This window comes from Melospiza georgiana, chromosome 6 (assembly GCF_028018845.1).
Source record: "Melospiza georgiana isolate bMelGeo1 chromosome 6, bMelGeo1.pri, whole genome shotgun sequence".
Taxonomy (NCBI): Eukaryota; Metazoa; Chordata; class Aves; order Passeriformes; family Passerellidae; genus Melospiza; species Melospiza georgiana.
The window spans coordinates 30,381,963-30,398,729 of NC_080435.1; the positions used below are offsets into that span (position 1 = coordinate 30,381,963).

Genomic DNA, 16,767 nt, shown 5'->3' on the forward strand with positions numbered 1-16,767 from the left:
GTTTGCTATATATGATATATTTTTTATTACTTATATATATCTATATAAATATATTTATAATTTATTTATTTAAATATATCTAAGTAATTTATATAAATATATTAATTTATAAAAATTTATATAATATATATAAATTATATATATTATAGAATATTATATAATATATAATATATAATATACATTTATTTTTATTTAATATATAATTATAAAAATTATAATACATTTATATATTATATATTAAATCTATAACATATATATTTATATATGTTATATATTAAAATATGCTTATATATTACATATATAGATATATTAATAATATTTAAAATAAATAATAAATGTATATATTTTTATATATTATATATTATATATATTTATATATATTTAAATATAATATGTTATTTGTAGTATTTGTTATATAATACAATATTGTATAGCGGGCCTATAGAGTCAGCTGTTTGAAGAAGTTGCAGAACTCTTCTGTCACCTTGGTCGACACTGTTTTTTCTGCACAGTGTCAAAAACCGTGCTGGAGTCCAGGTGGACAACATTTCTCTCTCTGTGAGTCTGTATACGTACGTGTATTTAACGTTATTTACATATTTGGAATATGTACAGATCCCATCTCCAGGGGCACTCCAGCCGCACAGAAGGATCTGCCCCCGCAGTGTGGTGTTGTGTGAATAGTCCTCAGTCACGCTAAAGCATGGGGAACAAAACGGAGAGAACATTTTCCACGGAAATTCCCATCAGGATTTGGGCATCGCACGGTCCAGAGGAATAATGGCCAGGTACGCTGGAGCTGCCGGCCCGCACGGCCCCGCAGCGGCGATCGCGGCCGGGCCCCGGCAGCTCCCCCGCCCCTCACGGCGCTCGGCCCTCGGTCGGGCCGCCTCGCCCTTCCTGCGTTGCCGCGTCACTTCCGCCGGGGCGGGCAGGAGGAAATGGCGGCGCTGGGCGAGCCGGTGCGGCTGGAGCGAGGTGAGCGCGGCCGCGGCCCGCACGGGCGCCCCTCCGCTCTCCGCTTGGCCGGGCGGAGGCGGCCGTGCAGCTCCTGGCCCGGCCCGGGGCCGCGGGCTGGCCGCAGCAGTGGCCGTGCCGCGCTCCCGGCCTGCCGCAGGAGCCCCGCCACTGCTTTCCGCCGGGCGCAGCCGCGGCTCGTTCGGACAGCTGATGGGATTTGAGCGGGGTGCCGCCGCTCCTTGCTCTTGGGAGCGTTTCGGTGGGGCCGACCTGTTGGGCTTGGATTTGTGCAGCCCCCGGAGGTTTTTCTCCGTTTCGGTTTGCGGCCGATTTTCCATAGGGGCACTCGCCTGGGGCCTTCTGTAGTTGTGTCTGCTCTGCCTGGGCTGCTGTGAACGCTTCAGCCTGCTCTTACTCAGCCTGCTGTCTCTCGGTTTCTGCTTCTCTCGTGGTAAAACTTCATCTGAACACAGCAGAAGTCTTAGAGTTCTGAGTTCAGTCGGTTGGCTGTGTTAGGAATAATCATTTACTTCTTTTATAGAGGACGGCTGACACATGCAGGGATCCTGCTACATTTGTTCATGATTGTGTTCTGTTACCCTCTCATACTTGTTTTCATCCCATTTTTTCTGGCATGTAGTCTTAATTTGTGTTATTAATACATGTGCTGTATAACTGAAGTTAAGAGCAAAACAGATCAAGTGTAGAACCTAGTTGGATACTTTTGTGTAGTATGTTTGTGAGATTTGTCCCCATCTTTTAGGAAACAATTATAAATTTCCTTCAATGTGATGATCTGGTACCGTGTAATGTCCACAGATGCTTTTATAACAATATAGACGATTGGTTTGTTGCTGTGGATTTAGGATAGTAGGGACTGGAAAATGAGGTGTACATGGGAAATGATTATTGATAATTAGAAATCATGTTTTTGAAATGGAAAACAGGTGAAGTAGAGGTGATTGATTGCTCTGACTTTTCCCCTTACCATTCCCACTAGCAGCACCACTTCTGCTCTTGCTGCTAGATGTATTTCTGTAGGTGTGTAACACACTGTACATACCCACTTCCTTTTTTTGCTGCTGTTGTGTTACCTGCTGTGGAGCTTAGTTTTTCTGGTTTTGCCAGCCCTGCTTCCCATTCCCCCCAGGTACCCCTTGTACTGTGTGAGTTGGCCTGTAAACAGTGAGTTATGTAAGGTCTCTGCTTCACACAGCTCATCTACTCTCCCTACTCAGAGCTTGTTAATTAGGGCAGCTGCTGCAGCACTGGATTAGTTGTGCTTGGGAGGTCTGCAGATTTAAGGCTCATCCTTCAGCTCATTACCCTGCCACTGTGCTCTGTGCCTGAAAACAAACAAATCTGCAGAGTTGCTTCCCGATCAGTGAAGCAGAGGAGCTGTTTGCTCTTCAGGCATATTGGTCTTTTTAAGGAAAGGAGAAAAAAGGGAGCCTTTTATAAAAGCAAGAGCTTTATTTACAGAAATGGGTAACTGTTAATTGTGTGGGGTTGGCTGCACTTAACCTGATGATGAGTCATAATTGGCTTGAAAGTGAAAGTCACTCATGTTGTTGGCATACAGCAGAAGAAAGGAGAGAATAGTGTAGAAATGAGCTGATTTTAAATCAGTACTTTATGCTTACCACGAGGGCCACTGGAAATTCTTGTACACCACCTCCCCAAGTCACCAGAGGGCAGGAATGAAACCACAGTTAACATTTCAGTCCTTCTTACAGTTTAGTGGTGATGTGCTAACTCTGCACACAGCTCGGGAATCTAGAATGCTTGCACATAAGCGGTGCAGGTGAATAATCAGGAGTATCTGTGAGGATGCTGTGTTTTTTCTCTTTCTGTGTTTTGGTCACACATGCCATCTTGCTGGCTTTTCCCCCACAACATTCTTTTAGTTTAAATGTTTTCTTTTTTTCGGGACTTCAGTCTAGTGATCCCAAAAATGATTTGTGAAGAGCAGGCAGTGTGGTATAACAAGGAAGAAGAGGTGAAAAGAAAAGCAAATTTTCCATTATGTATGGGGTTTTTTTTACAGTTAGTTTTATGGTTTGGGTTTTTTTAGTTATCCACCTCTGGAGCTACATCTTTGTCGATCCTTGTTGAAATCCATCACTGGACCACTTGGGTACTGTTCACTTTGGTCTCTGGTGCTGAGCAGTTGGTTGGGCTCTGGTGTCTGTATTGGGAGGAGCACAGCTTTCAGCTGATCATATTCCAGCTAGTTATTCAGGAGGAAGCAGATTACCTCAACACAGTAGTCAGCAAGCTTCTCTTGAAAAATGAAGGAAAAAACTTTTTCCTAAGGCAGTGTTGCTGGGACAGATTGGATATTCAGCTTCTGACTGGTGGTGCCCAGTGCACTTCAGTGGAAGAAAGCTGTTGCACTCCCACACTGGTATAGTGGCATCCTGTCAGTAACACACAGCAGAGCAGCTGCTGGGAGCAGTGTCCTGCTGATGGGATGTGCTCTCTACCTGCCTGAGCAAGAACTGTGGTGGCATAGATGGTTTATTGAGAACTGAGGATCTGACTCGCATGCTGTGTGAGACTGGTCTGAGTTTTTACTTTATACCAATAGTTTGGTCCTTGATCTGAAAACACTTTTTTATTTAAGTGTGTCCTTACTTTAGTTTCATCTAAAATGAATCCAGTTCATTCTATTCTGATCACTTTTTGAAAAGCTGATTCTGTGTTTTAGTCTGTAGTTAATGAAAGACAGAGCTGGCTCCCAAAGAAACCAATTTTACCTTAGGGTAAAAAGTGCTGTGTCGCTAATATTTAGTCTGTTAAGAGCTACAGGTAGGAAGCATATCTAATTTAATGACAAAACATGAAGGTGGAAAAAAGATAAATTATGACTTGGAATTTTGGTGTCTTCATTTCTCCAGCTACTCCTTGTACCAGTACATTGTTGTCACCATTTAAAGTTTCTTGCAGAATCCCAGTCAAACTGATAGCAAGTTTGTACACCTTACATCTTGATGTGGTTCATAGACCATGGGCTCAGGAATGGCTACAGGGGGCTGTAGCCCTTATATGCATGTAATAATAATTTGTCTGCAAACATCTGCAGGTACTGAAATGATAGTGGTGCTATAGTGGTGCTGTAGTTGATAGATGAATGACATTTGTCATTGACCCATGGAGTGTTGTCAGGGTGGAAGTGCTCATGTCTCCATTTGATCATAGCTCTTCAGGTTGATCAATGGGCTGCTTGATGAATCAATTAGTGCTATGTTAATCAGTACTGCTGGTGCTGAGCACAGGGGTTACTAAGAATGTTGGTGATTTTGTATCATCTAGAATGTCTTTAATTTCACCAACTGTTTTGGGTTCTGAATGAATTACAAAATATATATTGGGAAATAAGCTTTAATTTTTTTTTTGTGGTTATACAGATAGTAACTGTGAAAAATGTGTTCTCTGTAGAACATGGGATTATTAGTAGCTCATTTAGGTTTTTGATACTGCATTGCTCTAGATAGCTGATGCTTATAAAGCTTGGAAATGCTTGCCAGAAAGCACCAGGTTCTCATGGTACATGGAAATATATGGAATGTTAACTATCATCAGAAATAATTTGAGTCTTGTGGCTGTGATGCTTGAGTGTTTTCCCATGAAGGATTTGTTTCCAGTGCATGGATGACCAGGCTGTGTGCTTCCGGTTTGCCTTGTTCACTCTACTGCACAACCTGGGTGTGTCTGGTAACTCATGCCATGGACAGAGCGCTGCTGTGGGCTGTGTCCTGATTTCAGAGCATGCACCCTGCTACCTTCTCATCCTGTTACAGAACTGCTCTCTTTTTACACTCCTGTTTCAGAGGTTCATGGCTTTTGTGCCTCCTCTGTGCTGCTGTGGTACCACTGAGTAGGTGTGCATTCACATGAAAAATGAGTACCTAGAGGTTAATTACAGAAAAAAGGAAGTAATGCCTTTGGGACTAGCAGTGTTCCAGACTTCATCCTGTTCTAAAATGATCTGTGCATAATTTTATATAGTAGATTAATCACTGCTCTTTTGTCTTTGTGATAATGAAAATAATCCTTTCAATCTGCTTTTCTAAGAGACTGTTCTAGTTCTGTTCAAGGACTTCTGTGTTTCAGAATAATCACTCATGTAACAGTTTGGAAGTACAAGTGAGGGATGTGAATGTGTTCTGCTCTTCTGGTGCTGCCAAGAGAATGTCACATTGCATTTGGTGCCTGTCTTGAGTCATTCTGGAGTCAAATCCCTCATGGAGTTCATTAAACAGAGCAGCATTTATGAGAAAATGGACAGTGCCAACTCTTAGGAACAAATTTCAAGGAACTGAAAGATGTTTGGGGTTCAGGATTCTAGACTATGGAGAATGTTGTCTCTCAGCTGAGAATATAAAAAGGAGTTGTGCTGGTTTTATAAACACTGAGGAGGGGAAAGAAATAGGCCAGATAGTTTTCAGCCCTCTTCTTTGGGCAGTATTGAGTATACCTTATTGAACTAATTTTTGAATATAAAAGGAATATTAGCATATTTGATAATATTAAAATATTATAATATTTCATAATGAGCATATTTGCTAATATTAAGCTAGTGTTAACAAACTACCATCCATAGAGTATTATGAAGAGTACACTTCCAATACTTTAATACACATACCAATGTTTCAGTCCTTTGAGGACAAACTAGATTGTCTTTGCAATTTGCATGTCAGTGTTGTCCAGGTTGTCCAGATCTGTCCAGGTTGTTTTTGTGGCTGATTTATAACAGGCTGGAGGTAGTGTTTTATTGTAGCCTTTTGTAAGGACATGGTTTAATGGATAACAAAACTTAAAGCACAGTTTTAAAGTGTATGCAAGTGCACGCACAGACTGCTCCCTTAACTTAATTTAAAAAAAAAACAAAGATACCTTGAAATTCCTCAGGCATTCCTCATTACTAGTGCTTTATTTTTTTCATAGACATCTGCAGAGCAATTGAATTGCTGGAAAAGTTACAGAGAAGTGGAGAAGTGCCACCACAAAAGCTACAGGCATTGCAAAGGGTTCTGCAGAGTGAATTCTGTAATGCTGTAAGAGAGGTAAGTTAACTTGATGGAGCAGTTACCTTCAGTCAAAGACCAGTATGATTTGCATTTTGCTTTTTGTGTTCACTGCAGTAAGCTGATTTGGAACTTGATAAAGCAGCATTTAATTTACAGAGCTTAACAGAACAAGCCTTATTTTTAAGTAATTTCAAAATAAAATAATTTGGGACACCATAGGTGTATAAAATAATGGCTTAGTAGCAAATTACTTCTTAAAGGTTATTTACTCTTAAAGGAGAGTCTGTCCTTACTGGCAGCTAGCAGGATGTTTTCCAGTTAGTATGTAAGAATAGACAAAGTACCAATTGCCTATGTAAGACAAAGTACCAAATGTTATTTTTAAGCCAAATCCACACCATCTTTAGGTGGAGTCTTGTGCCACCTCATCTTCATCCCAAGTATTGTTTTGGAGACTTTTAGGTGACTGTATGTGCCTTGCTATTGCTGTTCCTTATGTTAATACTGATAATAACAGCTGAAATGATTTTTAAAAAACCTGTTTGTAGACACAGGTGTCATCTTGATGTTTTGATGCCATTGAGGACACTGTACTTGTTGCTTAGCAAGTACAAATGGCTGGCAGGCAGATGAGACGTGGGTTAGCCTGCAGTGGAAGCACCTCCTTAGCATTAGTATCCTTATTGTCTTTGTGTTTTCAGTCCTTGTTTTTCCCTAAGATGCTCAGTTAGTTGATAAAGTTGAAGGAAAATTTGGGAGCTTTTGGGGAGGGATGGGTTGTCAACAAAGTCTTGAAGAACTTGTGACAGTGTTCACAGGGGTCTCAGGTTGAGGGGAGAGATAAGGATCTGACTCCATGTTTCAGAAGGCTTGATTTATTATTTTATGATATATATTTCATTAAAACTATACCAAAAGAATAGAAGAAAGGATTTCCTCAGAAGGCTGGCTAAGAATAGAATAAGAAGAAATGAATAACAAAGGCTCTGTCTCAGACTCTGTCCCAACCAGCTGGGCTGTGATTGGCCATTAATTAGAAACAACCACATGAGAGCAATCACAGATGCACCTGTTGCATTCCACAGCAGCAGATAATCATTGTTTACATTTTGTTCCTGAGGCCTCTCAGCTTCTCAGGAGGAAAAATCCTAAGGAAAGGATTTTTCATAAAAGATGTCTGACACTGCCCTGAAGTGGTTTTGTGTGTATCCATGTTGAACAAGTCCAGCTTGAATCCAGCAAGAGAAAATACCTGGAGTTATGTGTGGCAGCCCAGCCATGAGCATTCCCTGAGTCCTGATGGGGTCTGGGTCCTGTGCAAGGAGGGGAGCCTTAGGCTGAGACTGAGCATCAAAAATACTGAGAGAGTTGTTTCTTCAGAGAGTGTTGGATGGCCTGTTCTTGTTGTGAGTCAGGGAGCAACATTAGGGATGTGTGCTTTTAATGTACACACTTCTGAGTTGCACCTGATATTTTGTTACATTACCTAAGCAGGAAAATATCTGTTTTACTCATACTGAAACTCTTTTGTCTCTAAAGGTGTATGAACATGTGTATGAAACTGTGGATATCAGCAGTAGCCCCGAAGTCAGAGCTAATGCAACAGCAAAGGTAAAAGCCAAACCATAACTTGCAAGAAATACAACTTGCAAAAAATACAGTAGTTCATTACTTCAGAAGCAGAAGATTATTTAAAATTCAGAAGGCTATTATCTAGATGTCTGATAAAATGGATGAGCTGAACAGGTTATTAAAGGGTATAACAAGACTTGTGGTTTTTACATTTCTTTCATTTCAATTTTATTCTTGGAGTTCTGAATTTTTCATGCTAGTGTTGGTAGGTAGGGAATTAATTGTCTCATTTGTCTTAACATGTAAGTACTTTGAGATGAAATACATTTTTAGCCTGCTTACTGTGCCTAGCTAAAGGAACTGTATTCTGTTTCCTGTAAATGAGACAATCTCCTTTCTCACAGGCCACAGTAGCTGCATTTGCTGCTAGTGAAGGTCATTCCCATCCCAGAGTGGTTGAACTACCCAAAACAGAAGAAGGCCTTGGCTTCAACATTATGGGAGGCAAAGAACAAAACTCTCCAATTTATATCTCTCGCATTATCCCTGGAGGCATAGCTGACAGACATGGAGGCCTGAAACGTGGAGACCAGCTGCTCTCTGTCAATGGAGTGGTAGGAGCTGCTTTCCTCTCTTTGTGTAGCAGTGGCTGCTTGTTTCCACTTGAGGGGGCACAGAGAACACATGGCTCAAGCTCCTTGTTCTCCTGATCTTGGCAAAACGCTTTCTTTTTGTCCTTCCAAAACAAATTTGCTTAGGTTTCTGTAGAGTTGTGTGCATTGTGAATTTTGGGATTATGCTTTGGTTATCTGTCTCAAAAAGGAACTGTACTATCTATATCAGTATTTCAGATTCTGAGGGGTTGTATAAATGTAGTCAGAGAGTTTTGTAAAATACAAACTGCCTTCCTTTTTAATTGGAGTTTCATGATGCAGGTTTCTACTAATGCAGTTTTCTGCACCTTCTAAGGTAGGTAGTAAATTATGCTGTGTTCCTTTTGGCTAACCAGATTCTTATTTTTTCATGCTACTGCATGATGGAAGCTGTAATGAGATGGGACTACTAGGTGGTGTTACCTTGTATGGTATTTTTTATCCTTCCACTTACCTTTACTGACCTTCAGAAGCAAGCTTTTTACTGTATTTTGAGAATTGTGTGTCTAAAGTGCTGTTGTGAATTATTTTTTTTTTAGTAAGCTCTTCTGAAGAATCAACAATATAAAAAGTGAAACAAGGGGAGGCTGGAAAGGAAAGGTTTTGACTTGAGACATCTTTCAGTCACATGCATGTGAATATCTCCCAAACACTTGCTTTTATTTACAGAGAGGCTCTACGCAGGCTTAAAGTTAATATTCTTATTACATCTGTAAACCAAGTTTTATTTTAAGACTGAGGGTCAAACTAGATTCTGGGGGGTTTTGACTCTTGAAAGGAATAGTGGCTGGGTACAGATCTGGGTGTCTGTACTCTAGGAGCTCCTGGCTGGCACAAATCTCTGACATACCTGGCTCCTGACTGTTACCTGGGACTCCAGCTTCCTCCTCAAGAGGCATCAGAGAAATCAGCTGTACTGATGAAGCTGTGCTTGCTTTTGCCTTCTGTTACTGGGGGACATCTTGGCACTGGAGCCAGACTGTCCTCAGATGGGGCCTTCCTCACCCACAGACTCTGTTAAGGACAGCAAAACCACCACCCCACCCAAAACTGAGCCTGATCATCAGGCAGCTGGGACAGCTAACAGTGGATCTCTGTATGCATGCACGTGTATAAATATATATATATATATATATATATAGCCCTTGTAAGAATACAGCAAGTGCATAAATGCTGTTAAGAATGCTGCTGTATTCAGAAAATCCTTGTCATCTGATATTTACAGGTGGAATCATCATAATGCATGACAGGCATTTTCTTGTGATTGTAATTTATACTTCAGTAATAATAATAGAAAATGCCACTGCCAGGACTGCAGGGAATATGACTGAAAAACTAGTTCATTTTTTTCAGGTGGGAGATCTTTAGTGTACTCCAGAATTTAGGTGTTTTCGTAGAATTAAACAGAGCTCTACAAACCTTTTATTACCAGTTTTAAACAGAGCAACCTACAAGCATCCACTTGAATAACAAAAATGAAAACATTCAGATGTATGTGGTCTGGTAGAAAAGAAATATCTCGGGTTTTTTTAACTGTTGTTTTTCTTTCTGTAAGTAACTTTATAGAACCGGGAAACTCTCCAATCAATAGGTACATCACCTGCCTTCTAATAGCACCAGTGGGAGGTGGGCTTGGAGTGGTCCTGGCATTGTGTTTCATAAGTTTGGGAGGAAGAAATGTTGCTGATAAAATATATGCTGTGCAGGAATGTACTGGATGCCATTTTTGAGAAGTGCTGCTTAAAAATTGTAATGAGATGAATCTAGATAATAGATAATCTGATCTAATTCTAAGAAATTCTGAGAGTTGGTATAGGAAAGCATTGGTTGGTATAGGTCTTCTGAGTTGGGTTAGGCTATTGATGAGTTGAGAGGAAGTGAACTGAAATGGTGTGGGTTTGCTGAGAGCCACGTGGAGCAACACGCTGCATGTTAGTTGCTCCATTGCAAGCAACCAGCATGCACTGTTCTGCCTTGTTGTGATGCCAGGTAGCACAAGAAGGCAGTTACCTTGCAGCTGGCTGTGCCAATTTATTAAGCAAATTGAGGGTGACTGCTAAATTTAAAATGCGTGCAAAAGAAGAAAAATAATATTAAATTTGATGTAAGTATTCTCCTGAAGCTTCTGGGTTGTGAGTGTAATTTTGTAATCGACTAAGGTTATCGCTGCAGAATTTTCAAAATTGTTCAGCATAAATTAAAGATTTTGCACTATTCTTTTGCTAACACTAATTAGCATTTTTATCATCCCCTCACTTGGTTTGTTCAAACGTAACTCCTGAAATTGTCTTACATTGTCCTTACGCAGTCTTGAAAATAGAGTACATATAAATAAATACATCAATATAATGGCTTATACTTATATAGAATTGTACAAAGAATGTAAGAATCAGTTTTCAGTGTGTGTCTTTACTAACACCAGCTGGTTTGTGCTTCACAGAGCGTGGAAGGGGAGCACCATGAGAAGGCAGTGGAACTGCTGAAGGCAGCTCAAGGCAAGGTGAAGTTGGTTGTGCGATACACACCAAAAGTCCTGGAAGAAATGGAGTCGAGGTTTGAAAAGATGAGATCAGCAAAACGAAGGCAGCAAAATTAACACTGTGTGCAATAACGTAAAGAGAAAATATATATTCCTTTTGCATTTTGTAGTTTCTTTGTGACTCAGTTGATCCAATGCCTGTCCTAAAACCCTGTCCTTTTCATAGCATCGTGGAACAGTTGAGGTTGGAGGGACTGGATCTAGTCCGTGCCCCATTGCCCAGCTGAGAGGGGGGCCAGCTGGAGCAGGTTGCCCAGGAGTGTGACAAGCTGAGTTATTCAATATCTCTAAGGATGGACACTCCAGAAGATGTCTGGGCAGTCTGTTCTAGTGTTTTGCTCTCCCTTACACTATGAAGATCCATTTCTGTGTTTAAGTAGAGCTTCTGTTGTTTCCACTTGTGCTCCATTCCTCTTGTCCATCCCTAGATTTACTGGAAGAGTTAGGCTCATCCTTCACTCCTCCTCTCAGGCATTGACACAGGCTGGTGAGATCACCTGAGCCCTCTCTTCTCCAGGTGAGAGAGACAATCCCAGCTCTCCCAAGTTCTCCTTGTCTGTAAGATACTCCAGTCACTTCACCACCTTTGTGGCCCTTAACTGGATTCACTCTCGTGTGCCCATTTCTGTGCTGGGTGGGGAGCCCAAAGCTGGACCCAGTGCTCGAGCTGTGTCTCAGGAGGAGTGAGCAGAGTGAAGAGTGCCCTCCCCCAGCCTGCTGGCATGCTCCTTCAGTGCAGAGCAGGGCACTGTGGGGTTTCTTTGCTGCAGGGGCCTGGGATGGCTCATGGCTCGCTGCTGTTCTCTGCAAGGCTGTCTGCAGCTGCTCAGTCCCCAGTCTGTGATGCTGGACAGGGCTGTTCCCCTCGTGTAGGACTTTGCACTTTTCTTTGCTGACCTTTGTGACTCTTGTTTGCCCGTTTCTCCAGCCTGCTGAGTCCCTCTGAAGGGTTTGCTGAGGGTGATGAGTGCCAGCCCCTGGGCTGATGTTAAAAGCCTGCAGAGTGTGAGCCCCAGCAGGGCCCTGGCTGCGCTGCTGCTGGCTGGCACCCGGCCGGACACTTGGCCCCTGAGCACAGCAACCCTCAGCAGCTCAGCCAGTCTCAGAATGTCTGCAGTCTCCTTGTGCCCCGTGGGTTAGGGTTATGTGTAGGTTTAGAATGGCCTGAAATGCCCTGGGGAAGCATATATGGTGATATTTCTCTTGGCTTTTTAGTAAGTCTTGTGTCAGACTTTTAAGTGACAAAGTGAATTTACAGATTTTTCAAAGGCATTTAATAAGACATAGTTGCACAATCAGCATTCTTTTTTCCTGCTTTCTTTTGACATTGCTTAGCTTAGAATCGGCTGGGGGTTTTGCTAACTGACTTTTTTTTAAAAAGGAAGATTCTTATGTAGCAGTATTTTGGCACTTTTCTTAGGGATATGTTGTATGTCAACTACAAAATGTAATCACAATCTACTGTGTAGCTGATAACAATACCAGATTTTGTAATGGTTTTGGTAAGTACCTTGTTTTTACACTTCTGCTAAATTATAATTCACTACTCTGGAAATTGTATTACCTCTCCTGTAAATAATATACGGTTGGTGTTCTTATATAATGATGTTGTAATGACCAACATTTACAAATTTACAACAATCATTCCTGTACTTTACATTATTTTGTACTAATTTTAAAGCAGTTATGGGGAAAAACATGATTGCTGTTTGCAGTTCTGGATTGACTCTCTAGATGTATTTTTATATTGAGAAACAGAAGATATGTAAATGCAGTGCAAAAGAAGTCCAGATATTCCCCTGACTTTCTGCTCTGTAAAAGAATTACTCATCTTCATTGTCATACCATTCTTGTCTTTCTATTCTCTTTTATTGTAGTCTTATTTCCATATTGAATGTATTGCTTCTGGAATTAGTACCTAAATTACTGATTGTTATTGAATCTTATATGCCAGGTTACTGTGACATGTGAGCCTGTCTGGGGTTTGAGTACTGACTGCTTCTGACTTGGGGGCTTCTTGTTTGTCCTGCACAAGTACTGCATCACAACTACTGAACAAGGACATCTCCATCTGTGGACAGCTCCTGTCTTAGCTCATGGATTCTTGATGGGGCCATGGGTTTTGTGTACCATTTGGACAATTTCTTACAGAGATTCACTTTTTGGCACCTACCAGGTTTGATGCTGTACTTATGTAGTTCAGGTTCTGGCTTTGGGTTTTTAAGCTACACCTTTTGAAGAGTTAACTTCATTGTCTACTGGGTATCAGTTCACTTGTATGGCAGCTATGAGTACATCCTAATTGACTGTTAGTAATTTGATTTTTAGAGGCTTTAACTGAGAAGTGCGGTTCTTGCTGTGTGGCTAATCCCTAGTCTTATTTCACATGAAGCAATATGTGAAAGAAAGGAAAAGGTTAGTAATCTTAAAATGACAGCTTGAAGCTTGTGCTTTGTCAGTTGATGTATTTGAACAGAAAATGTGGTTGCTATGGGCAAGTGAGAAATGTGATTGCTTTCTGCATGTCTGTAAGCATGGTAAGCCTGCAAAGAGACCTTTGGGAGATACTGGTAATTTGAAAATGCAGTATAAATATTTATCAGTTAGATGACATTGAGCACTGAATTGCATGGTTGGTTTTATGTCATAGGCCTCTTTCAAAAGGCCTCATGTTGCTGATACAACCATGTTGTTGAATTGTATATTTTTATGGAACAACTAATGTTTAAAGTATTGAGACCAAAATCACTTGTTAGACCAATTGTGGATGTGTTTTAATTTAATTGTTAATTAGTAGAGATATGTTTTAGAGCCATATATAAATATATATATTACAGAAAGGTATGGATACAAGATAGGAATGTTCATGTTACAAACCATGTCCCTTGTATTACTGAACAGGGTGTGTTTTGTTACTCTGATGAAATATTTACTTCACTGCAGCTAGAGCTGCTAAATGCAGTAGCATTTTCATTGTGAATTGTAGCATTTGGTTCTGGTTTGGCAACCACTACAAAATGTGGAGATGTGTACCTGGGCATATAAATAGTACGTGTAGAGTTTGATAAAATGTTTTTAAATTGCAGTAACAAAAAAAAAATAACAGCCAGCTAATTAATAAGCATCTTTGATGCTACAAGAACCCTTTATTAATAAGGAAAGGGTTGATTAAAATACTCCAAGAAACTTGATCTCTGTTACTACTGAGCAGTGCCTGTACTGTGGTAATCTGCAGTCCCTACACACTTCTCACACATGGGTATACCAACATATTAACAAGAGCTGTCATTTCTGTAAGTGACTTCTGCATCTGTTGCTGCTGTGAAGGATCTTTGCGTTTATCAACAGAAAAATAAAAATTCAGTCTCACACCATCGTGTTTGTATGTTTTTGTTCTGATTTTCCATTTCAAGTCCAGGTTGCAGACTGCTTCAATTGGCTGTTTATAGTCTCTAGGGCATAACGTTAACACCTGGGGGTGTGTGGGCATCCAAAGAGAAAGTTTAAATCTCTGCTTCGTTGGTCTCCTGGTGACTTTTGAATTGTACCTTTTCTAACCAGTGTTTGGTGATTTGCTGGGGAAAGAGTTCTATAAAGCATCTGTAATAGAACCTTTTGCATTTTTGAGAAGTCAGCTACATAAACTCAAAGATGCATGTTATTGAGTCAGATATTACCTTTTAGTTGTTGAATCAAGTATCTCATTCTGAGGCAGATATTTTAATTGTTTGAATCAAGTATCTTTAAAACAATATTGAATTTCTGTAAGTCCTTCAAAGGACTGTAATTTCTGTAAAACTTAATTTCTGTAAGTCCTTCAAAGTTTTTAAGGTTGTTAGTAAAATATTTCAAGAGTTAGGAACTGAGATTAACAGAGAAAATGCTTTAGTTTTGATTGTAAAATAAGTTGGGGTTTTGTTGATTTTTTTTTTCAAATTTAAGTAGGCTGGACTGAAAGTACATGGAGAAATGTAAACATTTGATGTAGATGATAGGAAATAACACATTTTCAGTTTTATTTAAAAACCAAATAGTCACAGTGCCCTGACTTATGACAGTGAAGTAATTCAAAAAGCAAAGCTGGAATTGAATTGGTACAAGGAAAAGATGGTAGGTAAACACTGGAATTCCAGGGAATGGTGGATAAGGTGCAGTTGGAGTTTCTGTGATTGTCTTCTAAAATCCTGGTGATAAGCTGGTTTCAGAGGTAAATCTGGGCTGCAGCATTCACTTTTACAGAGGAATTGTCCAAAGTCTGGAGAGTCTTACAGGCACAGAGTTTGTGGTGGTTGGGAGTGGGGCTGTGGCTGATCCCCAATTGTCTCCAGCTGTGCAGGACAGGTGAATGCTATTGAAGGTGAGGAGCCATGGGGTGCTGAGCAGTCACACAGGGAGCAGAGGGCACACAGGGGCAGGGCATCAACAGGAGGGCATAAAAGGCTGGGCTGAGGGACAGGAAGGGCAGAGCTTGCAGCCTCCTGAAGAGGTGAGGTGTTGCTCTGCATGGACTGACCCTTGCAGCCCTCTGAAGAGGTGAGGTCTTACTCTGCAGAGTAAGTCTTACTCAGGTGTTAGTCTTGCAGCCTCCTGAATTGGTGTGGTGTTACTGTGTGTGGGTTGGAGCTTGGTGACATGTTGTGTGTGATGGTGTTCTGTGTGATGTGTGCTGTACTCAGCAGTGGCTCTTAGGATAAAATAGATTGCTAGTTCTAATCATTTGAAAAACCTATAAAACTGCCCTTTAACATTAGATTAGAAATAATTTGAGGCTTTGATGCATTACTGTTTCCTATTGCTTTAGAGACGCGTCAGGTATCAAGTGATAAAATAATGAAAAGTAAAACAAGTTCTGTACTCCTCACCTTTGTTGGCTTTGTGTGGTTCGTTGGGGTTTTTGGGGGCAGGGGTGAGTAAATTGGGCATTTTATTTGTAGCCAAAGGTTTAAAATAAGTCTGCACAGATGCATGCTGACAATTTCTTTCCCACTCCTCAAAAAAATCCCATCCCCAGCGCAGCTGTGCAGGTGCCTCTGCCCCTCCGGTAAGAGAAGTGCCACCAGGGCAGTGGTGGCAGGTGTCCCTGTCCCTGCCTGCGGCAGGGGGTGGGACTGGGTGAGATTAAAACCTGTTCTTTTATTACAAAAACTTTGTAGCTAGAATACAGACTGACATGAATATTGGACTAAACCCTGAATTTAATTTCCAGTAGTTTTGTCCTAAGTTGCTTTTTAATTCCTGTATAGCTACCTAATTTCAGCTGATGGGTTAGAGTGACAAGACAAAATTAATTTATGATGCTATTACTGTGTCCCTCTTTTTTCAAGGGGAACACATTAGAAACTCCAGAGTGAACTCTAGACAGCAGAAGGCTTGGCACATCTAGGTTTACAAAACTCCAACAACAAAAAAAGAACAAAATAATAAAAATAACAACCCTCCACACAAATTTTTGAGCTGTCCTCTCTTTTGGCTTTGCTCTATCCAATTGACAGAAGGTTGGAATAAGCTGCCTGCAGTCATTCTCTTTTAGCTGTGGTACAACATCTCATTTCTGCTGGCAGCCCAGCTTGCTGCATTTCAGAGGCATCTTTAGGAATAATGGAGCAAGGATACAATCAGCAGGCCAAACTGCAAAACACTTTCTGCTGTGGCTCACCGAGGTAATGCATGCACAGGGACAGGTGGTAGAGACACTACCATTGGAAGTTAAGCATTGTTTACATAGAGAAGTGTGATATTTATTTATAAGCAATTTTAAAATTATTTTCTCTCAGGTTTCTATTTAACTTGTCTGTTTTTTCCTTCACTCTACATGTGCTGTTTCTAAACTGTGGATTTTTGTGGTCTTGCTTGTCCTCATTAGTTTTTCTTGTTTTACAGAGGCATGAAGTAGATATTGGGAAACAAATTTTCTGGGCAAATTTTTGACTCTACCAAAATAATTTTTTTTCCAATAAATTTTCTGAAGCTTTAAATTGTTTCTCTATTTATGCTATACCAAGGTTAGGCT

General features: G+C 40.6%; 1 protein-coding gene across 1 annotated transcript; it reads left to right on the forward strand.

Moving 5' to 3' along the window:
• Window positions 1–918: 918 nt before the first annotated feature.
• Window positions 919–14,131, forward strand: LIN7C (lin-7 homolog C, crumbs cell polarity complex component). The gene is made up of 5 exons (XM_058027012.1): window positions 919–978; window positions 5,911–6,029; window positions 7,533–7,604; window positions 7,970–8,179; window positions 10,659–14,131. Exons 1-5 carry the CDS (start codon window positions 942–944, stop codon window positions 10,812–10,814), a joined length of 594 nt encoding a protein of 197 aa, XP_057882995.1. The 5' UTR covers window positions 919–941; the 3' UTR covers window positions 10,815–14,131.
• Window positions 14,132–16,767: the final 2,636 nt, after the last annotated feature.